Source organism: Zingiber officinale, chromosome 1A (assembly GCF_018446385.1).
Source record: "Zingiber officinale cultivar Zhangliang chromosome 1A, Zo_v1.1, whole genome shotgun sequence".
Classification (NCBI taxonomy): Eukaryota; Viridiplantae; Streptophyta; class Magnoliopsida; order Zingiberales; family Zingiberaceae; genus Zingiber; species Zingiber officinale.
The window spans coordinates 173691309-173714170 of record NC_055987.1 but is presented as its reverse complement, the minus strand read 5'-3'; the positions used below and the strand labels follow the sequence as shown (position 1 = coordinate 173714170).

The 22862-nt window shown below is 36.5% G+C and overlaps 1 protein-coding gene across 1 annotated transcript in view; it reads right to left on the bottom strand.

Annotated features, from left to right (window-relative positions):
- Positions 1–22862, bottom strand: part of LOC122038442 (vacuolar protein-sorting-associated protein 33 homolog) — a 67773-nt gene that overhangs the window by 4252 nt on the left and 40659 nt on the right. The window contains exons 17-22 of the mRNA XM_042598192.1: positions 19231–19312; positions 18996–19066; positions 17351–17431; positions 12616–12673; positions 12457–12521; positions 8473–8566 (exon numbers count right to left, since the gene is read on the bottom strand). Coding sequence (XP_042454126.1) covers positions 8473–8566; positions 12457–12521; positions 12616–12673; positions 17351–17431; positions 18996–19066; positions 19231–19312 — 451 coding nt within the window. The remainder of the gene's footprint in view (positions 1–8472; positions 8567–12456; positions 12522–12615; positions 12674–17350; positions 17432–18995; positions 19067–19230; positions 19313–22862) is intronic.

The following is a 22862-nucleotide window of genomic DNA, read 5'->3' as shown; positions in this document are numbered from 1 at the left end:
ATTCCCTTGCAAATGGTAAAAGCATGCTGGTCAATTTTTATCATTTTAATGCGATTTACCATAAGAATAGGAAGCATGAGGGCTTTAAGGAAAAGCATGTGGCCCTACATGCCAAAACTACTATCCCAAGGCTAGGAATGTGGGTAAAAACCGGCAAGAACACTAAGGATAATAGATACAAGCCCAAGAATAAAAATGCTCATGGATCAAATGAAAACCAAAACTAAGGACTTAGTGATGAAAATCAAGTCTTGAGATCGAGGCTTGATAAAATGGAAAAGACCCTAAAAGGATGGAAAATATCCTATTAGGGAAAAATGAGCATAACCTAGGTTTAGGGTACAAAAGCCATCCAATGGCCATAGAGGTTTGGGATACAAACCAAAGGCTAAGAAGGATGTGCCCTCTTACCATAGAGTTCCATATAGTTATGGAACAAACCCTAGGTCTAGTGGTCAAGCCAAAAATAATAGGGAAGTCATCCCTAAGAGTATTTTTGCAATAAATATGACTAAGACTTCTAAGAAGTCTAAGAAAGTCACAAGGTCACAAGAAAGGTTATCCCTAGAGTTGACCTAGAAAATGTGACGAGAGCTTAAGCCCAACAAGGTCACTAGGAAGGTATCTAGGGAAGTTATCCCTAGTGAGTACCTAGAGCATCCAAGGAGCACCAATAGGTGTTGGGTTCCTAGGAGCATCTTCTCTACCCCATAGATGGGTTAGAGAGTGTCAACTCCGATTAGAAGGGTAGTTAACCCAACTTTGAGGAAATTGACACTCAAGGAGCATTTTCAAGGTTTTAGTTAACCTTTGAAAATGAAATGGAATTATTACTTACTCCTTGAAAGAGTAAAATGTGCCTAATGGTGGAAGAATTGATTTTAATCTTAAATGGCACATATTGGGAAATTCATAAGAACTATCAAGTTGGGATTTTGGTATGTTCTTAGGCAATTTAAGGCAATCCGAGCCTTAATTTAAAAGTGCTACTCTTGTGGAAAAATGGAATATGCCAACATTTGAGGAATATGCTTAATTTTAATTGGCATAAATTAATCAAGGGAATAAGAAATGCAAACTTAGGCTTTGGCATTTTCTTGAAGCACTTTAGGGCAATCTAGGTTTAAGTTGTAAGTTTAGCTAAGACTTTAAGGATACTTAGATAGTTAATCTAGGTATATTTTATTTATGCTAAACCTTGCCATGATTGTTTGCCCATCATATGCCATGACATCATGTCTATTTTTGCATTCATGTTTTATTATGAAAAATCCAAAAATACCATGTCATGACATTCATACATCATGTAGTAATAGGATATTTTCTTTTGAAAATTATTTTCTTTTGATGTATGACATAACATAATCATGCATTTAGTTTAATTTCTTGTAATTAAGGACGAATGGCATTTAACGACACTTATTAACAAGTGACATCCTGGGTGGATGTCTAATATCTCTGAAATGCCTAGATAGATATGCATGATCCCTAGAATAGGGCAAAACCAAATTTTACATCTCACAAAGACCTCTAAGGTGACTTGTATGTGTTTTAGTGCATATTATATACAAGTGAGATGTTAGGATGATGAACAAAGCTCAAGATGTTGATTTAGTGCATTCCTTTGAGTTTTAAATTCATCAAAACACATAGTTATGTGTTTTCCCATCATTGGGAAAGCTAATGTACAAGTCATGTGCATTAAGCCCAAGGAATGTGATGGGATATTGGTTTTGAAAATGTTTTTAAAATGTTTTTGGAAAACCTTGGTGAAGGCTATCTTTTGATAGTAATCACCATTGAATAGTTGAACCACAAACTTGAAGAAAAACACTAAAGTTTTGCAAGTTTTCAAGTTTGTGTCAATCTTTGAAAATATGATGTATTTTAAGAAAGCTATTTTCCATGATTAAGTATGCCTAAATAATGTCTACACAAATTCACAATTTTTGGATTTTGTAGGATTTTCTAGGGGTTTCGAGTTGATGAAATGGAATTTCAGCAACTATCGAGTCTCGATCGATCCATGGATCGATTGGGTTCTGAATCGATCCATGGATCGATTCACACGATCAATCGAGGCGCTCTGGATCGATCGACGATCGATCCGAGTCTGAATCGATCCGTGGATCGATTCGAAAGGTTCAATCGATTGGAACCCAACTCCAATCGATCCAAGTTGCTGATTTTGGTGGGAAGGCCTGATTTCAACATCTTTGAACCTCTTTGAGTCTAGGTAACCATTCCAACCCCTTAAATACATTTGTATACATACTGAAGGGTGTTTTCATGTTGAAAACAAGGATGGATTGGTTAACGAAGACTAAGTAGAAGTTTAGGTTGAGGTTGTTTCAAATTTTGAATATTTGAACCTCAAAACTTCTAAATTTGGGTTTCCTAATGGTTTAGGGATTCCAAGTCATTGTTGGTGCAATGACAGAAGTTACCACCATGTCTTTAGGGGGAGGGACTCTTTAAAGACATGAAAATTATTTTCATGAACCTTGGAAGGTGGTTAACCTTCAGTTGTGAACTTGCTCAAGGTTGAGCATTTAAACTTGAAATGGGGAGAAATGGGGGTGGATATCCTCATTATTTCAAGTGGACACTCAAGTGGTAGATAATGCTCAAGGTTGGGTAGTTGTCTACATTGAGGAGAAGTTAAGGATAAATGAAGGGTATGGGACCTTCGTTATCGTGTTGATCACAGTGATGTTGTGAACAACGATGAGCAACTCTTGAGGGAGGTCTTCAACAAATGGATTTGTTGAAGTGTGCCCAATGGAGCATAGGTTGATGTGTGTCCAACGATGTTGATGTGTGCCAATAGGGGAGAATGTATGGTTAAGCTTGGTCCTTCATTACCTATGGGAAGGTCATAGGGGAGAATGAAAGGACTCGTGAAAAGGAGTAAGTTAGGCTTTCATTACCTGGAGGGAGTGCCTCTTGGGGAGAATGAAGAGCTTAATTTATGCTTTCATTACCTAGTGGCGTGAAGAAGGAGGCTATGGGATTAGCCTAACTTACATATGGGATTGTAAGTGTTGTTGTGATATTGTCAAACATCAAGGGAGATTGTTGGTGCATATCCCTCGGTCAAGGTTGACTGGTCAAGGTGAGTCTTGGTTTGGGTTTAGATGTTTGACATAAGATATTGATTGAAGAAGAGTCGAGTAGGTCGAGGTTGATGGACACTTGTTGGGAAGTCTAACTGGGATGTTAGGCGAAATGAAAGACCTAGTGAGTGAAGTAGGCGGTGGAAGTCCCGGTGAGTGAAGCCGGGCGGAAGAAAGTCACGGTGGTGAGCCGGGAGGAAGTCTGGTGGTGAAGCTGGGGCGATGGAAATCTGGTGAGTGAGCCGGGGAAAGTCTGGTGAGTGAAGCTAGGCGGATGAAAATCTGGTGAGTGAAGCCGGTGAAAGTCCTAGTGAGTGAAGCTAGGCGGATGGAAAACCCTAGTGGTGAAGCTGGGTGAAAGCCACGTGAGTGAAGCCGAGGCAGGGAAAATCCGGATGGATCGAGGATGATCGGACGTGGTCTTTGGGAAATCAGTAGGTCGAAGGATTGTTGGATACTTGGCGAAGAAAAGTCAGTAGGTCGAAGGATTGACCGGATACTTGCAGAGAAAAGTCCAGTGGGTCGAAGGTTGACCGGACACTGGTAAGGAGTCTAGCGGTCGAGGGTGACTAGATGCTAGGCATGCGTACCAACAGGTCAAGGTTGACCGGATGTTGGTTTGGGAGGTTGGGACTTGGTTTTGGACAAAATCAAGTCTTTGGATCGATCGATGGATCGATCGGACTTCTGACGCAAATGGTCGGATCGATCCGTGGATCGATCGAGGTCCAATCGATCGATGGATCGATTGGGGCGATTCGCGCGATAAGCGTGGATCGATCCGTGGATCGATCGGCAGCTTCTGGCTCGAGCCACGGATCGATCCGTGGATCGATCCAAGCCTCCCGATCGATGGGAACATTCGAATCGATCGGGATCCGACCGTTAGCGTCGTTTATAGCTGCAGGCGTTCGATGCATCGGCGTCTCTTCTCCGATTCACTCGAGCTTACTCGCCCCCAAGCTCGGATCGCCAATTCTTGAAGGATCTTGGAAGCTCTCCAAGTCAAGAGGGCACGAAGAGAAGCTAGGGTTAGGGTTTTGTACTCATTGTAAGCTTGTAAGCTTGTATTTCTTGTATCCTTTCCCTCTCTTCTTGTATTGAGTATTGTAGGGCTTCTCCGCCCTTGGTAGTTACCACAAAGGAGAGTTTTATTTAGTGGAGGGTGTGTGTGTTGGTGTGGATCCTTGGATTAGTCACCTCTTGTGAGGTGGATACCAAGTAAAACCAACCGTGTTAGCGTTGTGTGTTTGTTTCTGTATTTTCCGCTGCACATCTTTGAAGGAACAAGCAACGCCGAGCACCGAGCGAACGCGAGAAGCTATTCCCCCCCCCCCCCCCCCCCCCTCTAGCTACTTTTGGTCCTAACACTAAGTTAAAGAAACAAAAGAGATCTCATATATGGTCAGAAATGATTGAGGTTGAGGATCCAAAAGGTGATAAGTATAAATGCAAACATTATCAACTATTCCTTGCAAAAATGAAGTCAGGTACTACAACTCACTTAAAATGACACTTGGATTATTGTGCTAAACACTTGGAGTCTAAAAAGAAACTGGAAGATAAACTCAAACAACAAAAACTATTGTTAGGATTCGAAAGTGTTGATACAACTGTCACCTTTGTTACATGATGGAAAATTTTGTATGGAACGCATGAAAGAAGCAACTGCCTCATGGATTTTAATGCATGAACATCCATTTGCATTATTAGAAGAAGAAGGTTTTAATATGTTTTGTAGACGTGGAATGCCCGAGTGAACTCGTATATCACGAACAACAGGAAAAAAGAGTTGTTTTGCAATCTATGAAGCTGAGAAGAAAAAATTACATAGTTTGCTGAAAAATGTAACAAAGAATAGCCTCATGACAGATTTGTGGAAGTCAAAAAATCAAAAAATAGAGTACATAGCTATCACTGGTCAATGGATTGACTCTTCTTGGAAATTGAATAAACGTGTTCTCAATTTTTTTAATATACCTCCTCGTGGTGGTCCTCAAATTTCAGATACCCTTCTAAAGTGTGCAAGGACATGGGAGATTGAAAATAAAATATATACGGTTTCTGCTGATAATGTGAGTGCTAATGATGCTGCAATTAAATATATGAAGGAAGATTTCTTGAAAATAAATAACAATCTGATTGTGGGGAAAATTATTCCTTGTCCGGTGTTGTACACATATTTTAAATCTTATAGCTCAGGATGGTCTCAATGAAATTAAGGATATTATTCATGTTATTCGTCAGAGTATGGATTTCATTAGAAGAACAGATGCTAGACTCATTCGATTTACGAAAATTGTGAAGCAATTGAAGTTACAAGAAAGAAAATTGGTTGATGATTGTAAGATGGAATTCAATTTATGAGATGTTGAGAACAGCAATTGCTTTCAAAGAGGTTTTTCCAAGATTTAAAGATCGGAAACCTAACTACGTTCATTGTCCAACAGAATCTGATTAGGAGCAATTGCTTAAAGTATTTTCAGTTTTGAAAATTTTTTATCAAACAACCAAAATTATTTCTGGAAGTGAATATCCTACTACCAACCTTTTTCTAAATGAAGTTTATCGAATAAAATTAATCTTGGATGAGAAATCTGGTGACGAAGAAGAGCTTATTAGAAAAATGATGCAAAAAATGAAGGAAAAGTTTGATAAATATTGGGGTGAATGCAATTTATTAATGGCTGTTAATTCAGTTTTGGATCCTAGATGCAAAATGCAATTATTTGAATTCACTTTTCCTAAACTTTATAACACATTTGAATCAAAGAGTAATATTAGAGAGGTCCAAAAGCTTTTGTATGCAATTTATAAAGAATATGCAGATGCAGCTATTGAAAAGCTTCAAGGATCAAAATCCAACTCTGAATCTCAATCTAGCAACAGCTCAACTCAAAATAATAGAGAGCAAGCTACCTTTTCTTTTGGATGGTCTGAATTCTCATCTTATTTAAAAGAAATTGAAATGGTACAACCTGAAAAATCTAAGCTAGATGTGTATTGAGGAAGGGTGTCATAGGCATAATCCAAATGATGCATTTGATGCTCTTGGTTGGTGGAAGCTTAATACATACAAATTTCCAGTGTTGTCAACTTTGGGTAGAGATATATTAGCAATACCCATTACCACAGTAGCTTCAGAGGCAACCTTTAGTGTCGAAGGTTGTGTTATTGACAAGTATCGTGCTTCTTTAGCTCCTACAACAGTAGAATGTCGATGTGTGGTGAAGATTGGTGTCGAAAATGACATGGAGTGACTAAAAAGACTAAGGTATGCCACTGAAAGATTTTTCTTCTGTTGTTAGCTTCCAATCAGAAAGTATATTTAAAAAAATAAATGATACATTTATTCTTATTGTTGTAGGTTGAAAAACAGCTTTTGACAATTGATTTGCCCATATAGATTAAATGAATCATTTTAGGTTGAAATTTGAAAAATCAATCATGCCACTAAGGTATAAATTCAGTTTAATTTTTAGCCTTTTATATTTGAGTTTACTAACATGTGTAACACTCATACATTTTATCTTGTGATGTTTTGCAAGATTGAAGAGGTGGAAGTATCAAACTTTTTTATTTTATGAAGCTTTTGTATATTTTGCTGAACTGGAATTGTTGGTAGCTAAACTGGGAAGGGGTAGAAGTATGAATTTTGAGTGTTTGTGTCTCAAATGTAGTTTCTTATAATTGATGAAGCAGATAGAATATTATTGGAGGCTAACTTTGAGGAAGACATGAAGCAGATATTTAAACGTTTACCAAAGGTGTGTTATTTAGTTTCCTTGGTAGTCCTTACAAAAGTGGTGCAAAGTTGGCATACGATTTTTTAATCATTACATGCATTGTTTGCTCATTCTTTAATGGAATATATAGTCTCCAGCTAACAGCAGCTTAACATATAATAATAATATGCAGACAAGGCAGACTGTTCTATTTACAGCCACCCATACTAAGTAGATTCGATCTGCTTCAAACCTTTGGTAGAAGTATCATTTTTTGCTTGTTTTTATAATGGCAGGTTGAAGATGGTAGATTGAAGAAGGGGTAGCAGCATGAACTTTTTATTTTCTTTAGTTTTTGTATGTTTTTTTAAACTGGGAAATGTAAGGGCAAGGGCAGAATGAAGATATTGAAGCTGGGGTAGATTGCCTGTATGAACTTTTTATCTTTAGTTTTTGTTTGTTTTTCTAATCTCTAAAATGTAATATTAGCTAAACTTTTAATCTGCTAAATTTGGATGTTAGTTGTTGTATGTTTCAAAACATAAAAGCATCTTCTATTTTGTTATAAATTATTGAACTATGATTTTGTTTCTTGTCCTTAGTTTTTATTTGTCTAGATTTATTTTATTTCTGTCCAAATTATTGGAATTGAAAAGGGGTGTTATATTAAATTTTTATTCTTTTTTTATATTATTGATGTATTTATCATTTTGTTTATTTTTATTCTATTGCATATAATTTTAGTGTAAATTAATCTAATTCAAACAATTCGAATCGAGCTTGAACCCAAGTCATTTCGAGCTAAAGTTTGATTTTGTTCGAATCAAAGTTCGAATAATTCGAATCCACTTTGAATCGAGCTCGAGCCTTGTTAATTAGTATTTTCGAACTTCAAATTGAATTTGAATAGTATATATATATTTCGAGCTCGAATCTGAATATTAATATTTTCATAATATTCGGCTCGATTCGATTCGTTTGCACCCCTACTTTGGCCTCACAGCAAATTCTTTGTAGATTGATCTGATACGTCCTTGAAATGCAATTCATTAAGGTTCTTGTCATATCAATAAACAAGACTTGCAGACATTTAATAACTCACAAATATTTGATAACACTGTAATATTGGAGCATACCCGGGGGCAATAGGTAGAAATGGTATGTTCTTTCGGCAACTAAGCACAAACAGTATGTATATTCTAACTTTCCAGCATGGTGTTATAAGCCATGTAACAAGGCCCTACTTTAAACAAAATATGACCTAAATAACATGAAAACTCTAGAGGATAAGCTTTTAACAAGTGGATAACTGATACTTTTGATACTTTCAGTTAAAGTTACAAATTGCCACCAATTTCAGAGACATCTTTAAGACCCAAGGTAATGGTTTTTCCCTACTTTAGATTTAGAATGACCTAAATAGCATGAAAACTATAGAGGTTAAACATTTGATAAGTGAACCACTGATACTTTCTGTCAATGTTACAAGTTGCAATCAATTTTAGAGACACCTTTAAGACCCAAGGTAATGACAAGTAAAGCCTTGCATCTCATATATGAATTAGATCATGAACTTCTATAAGCTATCTTTTGAAATTAAATAAAATGCAGCACAAGGTGCAAAAATGTACCTGTGAACTAAGAAAACGAAGAGCAGCAATCTCTGCAAAAGATATTCCACCAATGAAGATTACCAAAGCTAACGACCGACGTCCATCACTGACCCTGCTTCTTTCGCAGTTTAGTTTCCAAAAAATATATTATAAGCAAGTGTAATAAACAAAAAGGTTAATAAATCCAAGAGAAGATGAATGTTTAGGTCATTCTAAGACAGCATGCAGTAGACATTAAAACAAAGGCAACAACAAGCTTTATTTCCTAGCTAAATTTCAGACAGCTACACTAGTTCCTACATTCCATAACCTCTAATGCGTTTGTCCTCTAGCACTTCTATGATTTTCTAAAACCAATCAACACAGCCAATAATAAAACAAGAGATGGGAATTATTAGTTCCTTGATTGGAGTGTTTGCGGTGGATAAAATAGTGAATACCCACAACTTTTGTTGTTGTTCTACAAGATATATCATACCACAAGGACCATCACCCTATTTCGTGCTAGTTTGCTCTCATATTTGTTATGATTTTAATTCTTCTTCTTTTTCAGTGGCTCTATTTATTCATTGATCACTTTCTTAGCTCCAAATGTTACTTTTGACAACCAACAATATTACCTTAAACTTAACAGTATTAAGATCATCTTTGTTATGAAGACATCCATAATTTTATGTCTGATAGATTGACTTGACTGAACTATAGTAACAAGAACTATAAGGTTGTTTTCTTACTTTATTTCACTAAACAATAAACAAGGCGCATAAAACATGATCAAATACTGTTAAATGGATCCGAAACAATATGCATATAAAATATGTTGTAAAATTTACAAAAACACATGGCATATAGAAAAAACACCTACTCTAGTCAAATACTTCTAAATTATGTTTGCTATGGCAAATAGAATGTAACACCATACTTAAGACTTTTAGAGTAAAAAAACAAGTAATTGTTAATATAAATCTAAAATATAATACGCCCAAAGCAATGAAAGAGGAGAGATAGCATATGATTAAATCCAAAATTTGCTTCCATGGTTTCATTCTAGTGATCAAGAGACAACAGTCCAACATAGTGATAAAACATATAAAACAAAAATAATAATAAGAAGAAGAACCCAAAAAAAGTGTATAATAAAAAATAAAGAAATAAGTCAGTGAAAATCAATGATAAATAAGTGAGAATCACAGACAATAAGTGATAAATTAGTAAACATCGTAAGTGCAAAAAAAATTGAGAATAACTCAGAAATAGAGTGAAAATTGCATAGGAAACTAAGAAAACATGCCTACAGAGAAGAGAAGGGAAATAAGGCCATCATATGCTTCTGTTGTTGAACCCTCTTGACTTTCTCTACAAATTCACAATCATCTTCATTAGCTAAGTATTTTTAATAATCATAAGATCGTTCCAAATCTGTCTCTTATTAGGATCTTGAGTGTGAGTCCTAGCAATAGGAAAAGCATATTGGTCTATGTTTCCAAAAGGTTTTCTGAGTTTGTCTGATGTTAACTGTTAAGCCTTTCTAGTATCAGAAGATCATTCAAATCTTTTTAATGTTCATAAGATTGTTAAAAATTTATCTAAATATTTAAGTTCATTGAGTGTGAGTCCTAGCAATAAGAAAACATATTGATCTGTGTTTCCCAAAAGCATGCTTCAACGCCATTCTCTTTAGTCCATTGTATAAACAACATAAGGAGCGTATGTTAATACGATAATAGTTTCCCGAAGCCCAAAAGCTGTCAAAGGGGGTTTATCCCCACGTGTAAACCTTACCTAGCTAACATAGATGTTATCTGTCACAGGAGAGTGGAGTCAAGCAATGACACAGGGTACATGGGCATAAACAGTTGATCACCTCAGGAGGTCAATAAAAGGAAAGTCCTCTCACCATTGAAAACACAGATTTTCAAAAGATTCATAGCCTCTGCAGAACCCCATGAGAGCTTTTCTACAATTTTTCCACAAAGGAATCTCACATCCCTATTCTCATTTTAAACCAAGTTAAGCCAAGAGACTCGATACTACTTATACAAGATTACATCCAGCTTAAGTGAAATAGAATCCATTAGTTAACCACTTCTATCTCAACCAAGTTTCTCCTAACTCGGGAAAATTAAACCATAACCCTAACCAATTTTGACCGAATTACAACTAACCTAGGTGTACTCTGGAATATCTTCGAACAAAACTATATTCAATTTGAGCTAGCTCAATTGGCTCGTAAACAATCTCAACCAAACTCGACCTTCTTGAACTCATTTTGGCTACATTCTCAAAATGAGGTCAAAGCTAAATCAACAGAATTGGCAAACTTCTATAATTTTTTATAAAAATTGCATATTGGATTTTGCACCTGCTATAGGGAAGTTGAGTCGGGCATGGAATCAATAAGGGGGAGTCAATAGTGTCTAACTCACAAGCAGAGACCGCTGAGGTAACAAGGGATTCAATAGTGACTAGTAAGGAAATCTAGGAAATAATGAATGCCCCCAAATGAAGATTATGATCTCACACAAACGGCAAGTGATCAAGGACCTCTTTGGGGTTAATGGGCTCGTGAAGGGTAGTGCTTTAGTGAACCAGTCTATGTTAAATGAGAAATAGCAAGAGAACGGTGGATGGAAATACAAATAGAATAGGAAATGAAAATTTAACTCTAATACCAATGGACGTAGCACAAACTCAAAGCGAGGGAAAACTCACAAAGTACTGAAAAGAAAAAAAATATATTAATAAAAATTGTTATAATTTTGCTTGTGTTCTGCACACCGACTGGCATATGGAATTGACTAGACACCCAAAAAAAAAACTACAACATCATGACAACTTACCTCCTCAGCCTAGTTCCTATGAGGTGAAAGTGTTATGATGACGTGCGACAATGAGGCTCCTCTATTGCTTTCATAGTCATGTGATAATGGCTTGCTTCCTCTTCTTCCTAGTTCCCGCAAGTGTAAGTGTTATGATGATGATATATGATGACGACTAGATTCTTCCTCATAATTTCAATGAGGCGAAAGTGTTATTGCAATGTGAGGCTTCTAATCATTCCACAACACTTCTAAGAGGTATACAACCCTCTATTGCCTAATTCTCCTCCAACTAGGGCTCATTCTCAGTACAGCCACTAGCACAAGCACTCATGTTACTCTGCACATATGGTTCATGTTGGAAACTGAGCTCTAGACTCGGACTCCGAATGAGTTTTCAATCCTTGGTTGAAGGATGATTAATACATATTGAAATAACACAAATTTTATAAAATTAACCCTAACTAAATTGGGAAATGAATATCCTAAATTGAGAAATGCAATTACCTAATTAAACTTCTAAATTAATAAATATACTAAACTTCTTGATACCTTAAACAGAAGAATTATCAATTACAATTCGAGATTCACATTGATTCCTCCCTTTCTGCTTCACGAGCGGTGTCAAACAAGGTGGTACTCTTTGTTTTTTTATGGAAAAAAAAAGGAAGATGAATAGTATTATTATTCAATTTCTACAATTTCAATATAATCCACAAACAGTATCAAAAGGCAATTTTCTAGTTAATTAAGTCTATTTTGTTTAAGTGGTTAAACTTTAACCAAAAGGCATTTCTTCAGTCAAAATTCAAAGTGTATGGTTTTTAAGTTGAAAGCATGCAATCCCATCATCACATTGGTAGTAGAACGTTTACAATTTTGCCACAGTGACATGGTTCCATTTACATCTCTGCATATTAATTGTAATTTAGTACCTTTTGGTTTACTTTTATCTTAAATTTTAAAATATAAAAAAAAAATTGCAACCTTAACGTAACAGAGGCATTCCCTTTTCACTTTGATATAGCCATGATTCAATAATAAAAGTAACATTTTAGCAAGTTTATAACATAAATGAAAGGAGAGTAAAGCTTACATTAAAAGTGAAAGTAAAGTATTGACAATAGAAAAAAAATAATAATGCAAGTAATTACATCAACTTAGATAAGCGTGTTACTGGTACCTATCAAAATTAGATTGGAAAGCTGGATTTGCATCCAGAAAAGAGTTGCTATTAGGAACACCCTGCTGCAGACCAACATATCAGCACCATCAATTGTACAGGATACATGTACCATTGCATGCCTATAACCTTTATAAATTGAAAAATATAAGGACACACCCTCTTTAGATCCACATGAGGTCCTGGTAACAGCTTCAGTATTTCTTCCATAGACCGCCTGAAAGGTCACTTGATCAAGAACAAAGGACTAGGTACAATCAAACAAAGACGTGTTCATAAGTACAAATTAAAGAAAATTTAAATTTCTTTGATGCAAAACTAGTCAATCAGAAGATTCAGTAAATACATTCTCAGAAATATCTCTCTTTATTCAGGAAATATATTGTAAATAGTAGATTCCAAAATTCAAAGTGCAGGTTAAAGGTATTGAGTTTTAAGTATTAGGTGAGATTAGTTCAGTCCTTTATTATCAATCTGTACACACAGCTGTAGTGGTCACTATATGATAAATGGAATACAATATTTTATTTTCTCAAATTCTATATGTTAGCAGAGCCACTGTATTAGGTTTTAGAGTTTTCTAAAGTGAAATATTCCAAAGTTCCGCATCTACTTGTTCACTTCAATCTCTGCTTTCCTCTCTCCCACTACCATCTCTGTAAAGCCTTCAAAAGCCCATCGAGATGATTAGAGTTTCTTCTACAATTCCAATTCTTCCTGGCTGCAAATCTAACCCGTCATGTTCCATGAGTTTTATTGGTAGGGTGTGTATCCATCCAGATATCACATGGCACCAACTCCATGTGAGACGACTCCTCTTCTCCACATATGATGCCTCCATTGATCCATTCTCTGGCCCACACACTGCATCATCTTCCCTAGTGCTTCCACTAAATAGACCATTGCATTATTACCCCAGTTTTTAGTTATCTTCTTGCCCATGGTTTCACATGATTAGCCCTTTCTACATATTCAGGAGCTTATAACATTCAATCATTTACAAGCGGGCCGAGCCTATGATACAGCCAACCAGCATCACCAGGCCATGCTTAAATTACGATGTTTGTCACTCTGGTCATAATCAGTTCTGTTTAAATCTTGTAGCAAGCATCTCATTTTTCCTAGTCCTCAATTTGCATATCTTCATCCAATGTCTTTTTTCATATAATTTATGTCCTCTGATATCTCATATCATGTCATTAACTGTCCTATATTTGTGTACGCTAATGTGGCACCTAAAGTCAAAGAAGACATCAATATATAGCAAAGGTTGTCACCCCATCACAGTAATCCTGGCTGCAAATCTAACCCATTTTTGTTTTTACTATATCTAGCAAAGGTTGGATTTTGTTATCCATATATCTAGTGTATACTTGCAATGGCACCCCATCACAGTAAATCCTGAAGAATAACAGAGTGAAGGAGACTGCACTGGTAAAAAGAAATAGGAGACCAAGTTCAACATCGAGAGTCTTCAACACATAGGAATCACGGGTAAGTAGAGGGAGAAGAAACAAATTAAAGAAGAGAAGAGCATGAAAGATAGATTAGCAAAGGAAAGGGGGTACAAATATTTTGCTCTCAGAATTGAATTGAAGACACTATTAGATCTACAGATGAATCTGCAGATAGATGTACTCAATCAATTCTAGATAGGAGGAAATAAGGAAATAGAAGAGAAGGCACAAGACTTCTGCTACATCTGAAGAGGAAGGATTGTTACTGCTCTGTTTAGAGAAGAAAGAAGAGGAAAATCTTGACTTTGCATGCTATCCGGATGCAAAATAAGGGGTGGAGCTTGTTGGAGAAGAAGAAAAAAAACTCTATTAGAAAGGTGGTCATCCAGCTACATATCTTGTTGTACTGATGGGATGGCATGCACCACGACAAAGGAGATTGAGAGTTAGCAACAAGATGGTGTCACTCAGTGAAAGGAAGTAGTGACAAGTCTCACTAGAATTGCTCGTGCTCAATTCCTCCACTCGATAAAGTGAGTTCAAGGGACAAGTAGCCAAAAATGTGAATCATGACGGCAAAATACGACAAACCTTAGGAAAAGGCTCAATGGCGCCTCATCTCCTGCACCCTACACCCTGCACCCTGGTGCCCATGATCCTCATTTGCAAGCATTGTGCAACCACATGGGATCTCTTCTAGGAAAGACATGGGTGGAGATGTAGTGGTCCGTGTACACATGGTAGTGGAAGATGATGAGGGCACATGAGTGGCATGCGGCAGTCTAAGGCAAAGAAACTACAAACAAAGCCAATGTGGCCATGTCCATGGGAGTCTGATAACAACCATTTTGAGGCATTATTTGGCTCTTATACTTAATGTTTTTAGCCTTCTTGTATGGTTAATTTCGTATTTATATCATGTTTTACAAGTTAGGATCTATTTTTGAGCTTATTATAATATTTCCCTAACTTTTGGCATTATTTCATGATTTTATAGGGAATTAAAGAAGGGTCATGGACATGAGTCGAACCGAACCAATCTTAGACCAAGGCTAGGGTGGTTAAAGAGAGAGTTTATTCAAGATTGAAAGAGATCCGGTATCTTGGTTCGATTCAATTGAGATGGTTCACATCTTTGGAGTTGGTTCATCTTCTCAAGCAATCAACGGCCCAAGCAATCAATGGTTCACATTCAACTTGGTTCAATTGGAGGGTTGCATCAACTTAGAGACGGTTCATTGGGAAGTTGGTTCAAGTTTTAGATGGTTTACTTGAGAAAGAGCCACCAATTCACCAAGGGAGATCTCACGCAGCCCCCTTCCTCTTTACAAAAGCCCTTCTCATCCTCTCAGGCTATGAACGCCTGACGCCACCGCTGAAGCTTCTTCTCCTCCCTCAACAACGGCCGGTGGCCACCCTCTTCACCACCGTCAACCAACCATTCCTTCTCCCTCTCCTCGCCATCTTCTTCCTCCACCAACCGAACCCCAACACAAGCCACCTCCATGCTTCTCCTCCATCCACCGACCATTTCTTTGCTTCGGTTAGAAGAGGGAGATCTGGCCACTTCATCTCCACCTCCTCTTCAGTTAGAAAAGGAGAATCCACCTTCTTCCTCACCGGAAGCCCCCTTTCCCTCCCCACTTCAGGTTAGAAGTGGAGAGGCCATCATCCTATCCTCTGGCCACTTCTCTTCGGGTTAGAAGAGAAGGAACCGAAGCCTCCACCTCCTCTTCAGGTTAGAAGAGGAGAACTCGCTTCCTCCACCTCCGATCAGCCCCCTTTCCCTCTCCACTTCGGGTTAGAAGTGGAGAGTCTATCTCCACTTCTGACTGCAACCCCTTCCAAATTTCAACAGCCCTCTTCTCTTCAGGTTAGAAGAGAAGAAGTCCTCCTTCATTTGTCTTGCAGCAGCCTGCTTCCGAAGCCCATCCGCAACCGCCGTCCATCCACAAGAGAAGCTCCGATGCGTTAGGTTGATTTTTCCTTTGTGTTGTTACGTGCTAATTGTTGATTGTAAAGTGTTGGATGTTGAATGCTTGTACCAATTTGATCTCCCATGTTTTAGGTTCCACATACTTGATCTCACTTGAGTAATGCTCACAAAGTGTTTGAAGAAATTTCCTAATCACTTCTGTTACTTTAGTTGTCACATTTGGTTTGTTAAACTTCTTGCAATGCTTATTGTTGTCATGCTTTAGTTTATTTGAATGTTAGTTATGTTTATGTTTTCATTTGGGTGTCATTAGGTTAAGGTTAGATCAGATTAGGTTTCGTTAATGCTTAATTTCGTAGATGTTTACTTTATGTTGATTTCAATTCCCTTGCAATCGTAGTTTAGGTTAGATTAGGTTTTCAATATTTGCATTGTCTTTCATTTATTAAGATTAGATTTCATTACATTTATTGCTATTTCATTGCTTAGTATCCCCCATTTTCAGATAAAAACCCAAGAGCAATAACATTGATTCCTAGGATTATTAACCTACCGTTACATTCCTTGTGAGAGACGACCCGAATCATCTCTATGTTACATTAACACAAAAGGGTTCAGTACTTAATTGAATTTGATACTCGTGGACGACACACGGGCTTATCAAAGTCCTAAGTACTTAATTGAGTTTGATACTCGTAGTATGACACACGAGCTTATCAAAGTCCTAACAGTGTGCGACCGCATGGAGGAGGTGGTTCATTTCATGATGAACGGGAAGATCTCAATTCCCAATCAAAGCAATAACAGAAAGAAGATAAAGATGAGCAAAGGCCACCACCATCATATTAAGTCAACAGCCTCCCCCTAGGGGAAGACTCCTTAACTCTTAACCATCCTAACCCTAGAAAAGGACTCTACTATCATGTAAAAATTGGATAGAAATATTGTATTGCTTATTATATATGAGATATTTATTACATTGATATACATAGACATGATAAAACCCAAAAGAACTACTATGAACTAAACTGATTAGACTAATAGTCCTATTAATCTAATACCTTCTAATGCATTTGCTTAACCATAATTTGCATCTATGCATGCAGTGATGTATTAATGTTTACAACAAAACCAAACAGAAGAATATGTATTGTGTATATGAATGTAAAAGGCATACATCTTTTCAAAAGAAAATAATTAAAAATTAAGATGTTTTCAAGAATAACAAAGGATTAAATTTTCAAGGCTTACAGTATTATCATTCTTATGAAATAAAAAGTAATATATATATTGGTTATACAATGATCAAGGGTTAAATGAGAGTATATATCCTAACAGGACCCTCCTTGATGTTAAGGAAAACACTAATAACCTCTGTAGGGACATTTTGTCAAGTATTTAATCCCAGCAAAAAATAATTAAAAAAACATGATTAATAAGAGTTTTGAACTAATACTGACGAAATAAGACTGGAAATGGACATTACCAAGAAGAGCCTTACCATCCAGAACGAATTGCATGTTGTACCAGACGAATGCTAAGTGGTGCATATCCAGAAAATATGTATGAAATATCTTTAGGGCTGAAATTCAATCAAGAAGTTTGAACATTCAAAAACAAATGGTTTGCAACTATCAAAAGGACTAATAAGATCAAATACTAGAACCACATAATTATTAAAATACAATATTGGCTTAAATCACAAAAAAAAGGAGCACAACATGTAAGCAAAACCAGAATCTTTCCTTTTTAAGTTGAGATTAATCATTTTTTAAGTAGAGACTAATCATCTAAGTCTAATGGTTTCCCCTGATGTTAAAATCAGCTAGATTTATGTGAACGCTCGTTAAAATGAAATTAGCTCAAACTAATATAAGCTAATTAGAGAAAAGTAACATGTGATGCAACTAGTGACTTAACACTGAAAAAAGATAGACATAAAATATGCAAAATTTTAGATGTGATAGGCAATTGATGTATAACATGTTCTAAACTGGAAATATAAAAGAAAAATTATCCAAATACATCAAAAAAAAATTCAAAAAAAATCTGACAGTAAAACACAACACAGAGGACAGAAGCACAGCACAATTGGACTTGTGCCCTGACAGGCATCCAGTTAAGAGAACCAACATACATGGCATGATGTTGTAAATGTGACTCTAATGTCAAAAACAAATGATACTTCTCATATTCTAGTTTAATATCATAAGAAATTAAAACAGAGGATAGATTGTATTGAAGGGGTATTCTAATAACTTCATTTTAGCAATAAGAGATTTTTATCATAATTTATCCTGCATCATCCAGAGAAATTTGCATAGTCCAACAAATCAAAACTCAAAGGCAACTTTTACTATCATAGATCCATCAGTTCATGCAAAAAGTGTGAACAAGTACAATTACACTACATAAACTCCAAACAAATTATAGTGGTTGCAGAGGAAGAAAAGATAATATGATATTGCTTTACAGAGTTCAATGGAGAGTAAGATTCATGTAACTAAGTTAAATAATTAGAATAAACACAGCTTGATAATGATCATGACACAACATATATCTGTTTAATTTTCTAGACATACTAGGAAAGCATTTGAAATAATGAAAAATAAATAAATAAATAAATAAATAAATGCCACAAATTAAGCCTACAGGGAGAGAAAAGTAGAAAGTGTTCAAGGTAGATGAACACACGGTGCCAAAATTCAGTATCTTACTAAAGCCAAGGAGTGGCGAGTATTTCAAAAATCATATAATGGCAACACTGTAGAAACCATAAATTAGGAGTAAAAAAACAACTAAATAGGTTACTAAGTTTAACCTCGAAATCAATGCCACCTAGTGCAAAATCAAGAAAAGCAACAATTCATAGTGCCACAAGCCAACCAATTATACTTGATAAAATGTACTAAACACCTAGAATACATTCATTTGTAATGCCACATGCATCATTGGAAATGTTTCAACCAGCAAAAGTAAGTTCGTAATTCAATTAAATCCATGCAAAAGTTACAAAGACACGAGAAAATCAGGCCAAACAGTATAGTCACCTTGATAAGAAATAGCATCATAGAAAACTTGCATTAGTTTGATCAAGGTAAAGAAATCACAAAAATATTAAAAATATATGCAATGTATAAGAATACTTGGCCGTGTCAGTGTCCTCAACAATAAGTTGGAAAGCTCGTGCAATAGCCAGCCAGTTGCTTTTGGATTCCTGCAAAGATGGTCAAGTCAAATATGGAGAGGGGAAAAAACAGCTTAGATATAGGAAAAATATAAGAAAACACCAAAATAAAAGAAATTTCATATAGTCAAGAATGGAAATGAGTAAATCAAATCTAACCAACTTTTCCAATTATTATTTGTCATAGTACTTACCTGTTTCTTAAAGAGGCCTGCTTTTTCCAGATTATATAGTGTAGGCATGTGCTCAAATCCATAGCTATGGAGTATCTCTCTCCTAAGCAAGACAGAGGAAACATCTTATTCTTCAATTATCGGAATTCGCTTTCATTATATAGAAGAAATTATATACAAGCGATGATATGGAATATGATCATAGTTGTTTGAATCATGCGATTCACGATTTATATAATATAATATGATTCACATACAAAATGATACAATTCTTTCGTATGAATCAAAAGTGAAAAGAGCCATCCAGTTTGATTCAATTTGATTAAATATGAAGCTTATTTTGTATAATTCTAAAATAAGAAAGAAAATTTATTAAAAGGTAAATGATAATGAATTACATTAACTAAACCAAAACTACTAGAAGTTAAATTGAATTTATTATAAAAGAAGAAAAGATAGTGAATTTTATATTATTCAATAGAAATATAATGGTCAAACAAAGTGAAATCTCAAAGTTAATGATGTGAAGAAAATATTTTTCTTAGAGGAGACATCGATAAAGATAACCAATGTGAACTCAACACCTAACAATCATGGAAAAGAATATGATTCTTGTTACAATTAATACATGTAATGATACTAAGGACAACAATTTGATAGTGACTTAGAAACATAATGATAATAATGAAAATTTTTAACACTGACTTAGAATTCATAAGTTTGACTAACCTTGAGTTGGCTCAAGCGTCGTGATGTTTAAGTTTTGATGTTTGACAATATATGGAGATTGCAGGTGCAATTGTCCATTTGGGGAGATTGTTGGTGCAATTCCCCACTGGTCAAGGTTTGACTAGTTTGATGTGAATAAGAGTCAAGTAGGTCAAAGTTGACTGGATACTTGACTGGGAAGTCCTAACTGGAGGTTAGGCAAGGGCAAGTCCAACAGGAAGGTTGGCAGAAGTTGAAAATCCAAGTGAATCAGTGTTGACCGGACACTTGGTGTGAAAGTCCTGGTGAGTGAAGTCAGGCAGCCCCGGTGAGTGAAGTCAGGTGAGAGCCTAGTGAGTGAAGCTAGGCAAAAGGAAATCCTGATGAGTAAAGTTAGGTGAAAGCACTAGTGAGTGAAGCTAGGCAGAAGGAAATCCAGTGAAACCAGGTGAAAAGTCATGGTGAGTGAAGCCAGGCAGTTAGAAAAATCTCAGTGGGTCAAAGGATTGACCGAAAACTTGGCATGAGATGGCAAGTCCAAGTGGGTCAAAGGATTGACCGGATACTTGGCATGAGACGGTAAGTCCAAGTGGGGTAAAGAATTGACCAGATACTTGGCATGAGACGATAAGTCCAAGTAAGTCAAGGTTGACCGGACACTTGGCATGAGAAGAAAAATCCAAGTGGGTCAAAGGATTGACCGGGCACTTGGTGAAGAAGTCCCAATAGGTTAAAGGATGACCGGATGTCAGACAATGAGGAGTCCCAACAGGTCATGGTTGACCGGATGTTGGGCAAAGAACCCTAGACCTAATTTTGAAGATTAGGGTTCGGTAATCGATTAGGGTAATCGATTACACTGAGCTTAAGCGATTAAGCATTTTTCTTAGTCGCTTAAGAGCATGTTTGACGTGAGTGCACAAAGGTGCCTAATCAATTAAGTCAATCGATTAGACACAGCGTAAGCGATTAGAGCAATCGCTTATGGCCCCTTTTGCTTCAAACAGAATGTTTCTGTTTGAAACTTAAGCGATCAGGTTAATCGCTTAAGCTATTTCTCGCGGTCAAACAAAATGTTGCTGAATCGATCTGGCTAATCGATTCAACAAGGCTTAATGTAGTCGATTAAGGTTGAAAATATAACCGTTATGCAAGTAGAAAAGGGGTTCGCGTGCACTGTTCATCGAATCTCTTCTCTTCCACTCTCTTCATCGAGCACAGATTTTCACACCAGTTCTTGAAAGTTCTTAGAGATAAGTGTTGCTGCACTTCTAAGGTTCAAGAGGTATCTACAAGCAAGAAGAGAGCAAGCTAGGGTTTCTTCATTATAAATCTTGTAAGATTTCATTTGTAATAGCTTGTATCTTTCTCTTCTTGTGTCTACTGTGTGTGTGAGTTTGTACGAGACTTCTCTGCCTCCAGAGTGTTTCCAAGGAGTGTTTTATAATGAATGTGTGAGTGAGGGTCGGATCCTTGGATTAGTCACCTCTTCTTAAAGTGGATACCAAGTAAATCTTTGGCATTGGTGTTTGCTTGAGTCTTTTCCGCTGCAACAACTCATCGAAGAAAACGGAGCGAATCACCCCCTCTATCTTCCAAAGTGACCCAACAAATGGTATCAAAGCAAGGCGGCTCTTCACCAGACTCATCACCAGAAAGGGCAACAAGCTAGAGGAAGAATAAGAAGTTGAAGTCTTAAAATCAACAAAGTCAAAGACTTCATCAAAAGAACTCAACTTCAAGATGGATTTTCGAGATGGACTCGGATATGACACAAGGGCACCTCCACCATTTATAGCATCAAGCTTCGATCTTTGGAAATCAAAGATCGAGAATTTTTTCATGATGGAGATAGAGGAATGCTTTGCTCTAATCAAGGCCTTTGAAGCTCTAAAGGATTGCAAAGGCCAAATTCTCAAGAAAAGTAATTGGAGCAAGGAGCAAATGCAAAGGTGCGAGGCAAATGATAAGGTAACCAAAATTTTGGTTAATTTATTGCCAAGCAAAATTATATGCAAGATTAGGGATTACAAAGATGTCAAGGAGCTTTGGAGCAAATTGGCAAAGATTCATGAAGAACCTCCACTACACCAAATCAAGAGGAATCCAAAAAGGACAACTCATTGGATCAAGAAGGACTCCGAAGTTGAGAGGTGCTCAACATCGGAAGAAGAGATGAAGGTCCTATGGAGTGCAACGATAAAGGCAAAAAGAGAGTATACTCTTTGTTTCATGTGCATGAGGATGAAGAGGCCTCCACCTCTAGGATTGAAGGGGAGCATCATTTGTTGACATCAGAGCAAGAAGAGGCTTCTAGCTCCTGTCAAATGAAGAGGAAGATGATGCCACCTCCAAAAATCAAATGACGGATCATGTGTCACCTCTACAATTAAAGGTATAACAAATTAAATTGGTAATAATAAAAGTCATATCATTTTCTTTAAGTGTAGGGAACATGGGCATTACAAGAGCAAGTGCCCTAAGTTGACTAAGAGAAAGGGTCAAGTGGCACACAAGGGTAAGGAGAAGCTAAGGGAGGTTGGTCCGGTGGTACGCAAAGGCAAGGAGCACATTGTGTGCTTCTCTTGCAATCAAAAAGGGCATTATCGGAGTCGATATCCAAAAGAAAAAAAAAACGACCAAGCTTAAAGGAGGAAGCTCAAATCAAGGGGGAGTTTTCAAGAGCAAATCCAAGGTATCATTTATTAAAGCAATTCCTTTAACTCACGATAAAAAGCATGCTAGTTCAAATTTATATCATCTTAATACTATTTATCATGAAAATAGTAAGCATGATAGAGTTAAAGAAAAACATGTAACGTATCATGCTAAAACTACCGTACCTAAGGCTAGGAAGGTAAATGATAAATTAGGCAATAGCTCTAAGAACTTTAGATATATGCCTAAGAAAAAGAAAACTCGAGGATTTAAGGAAAAATCAAAAT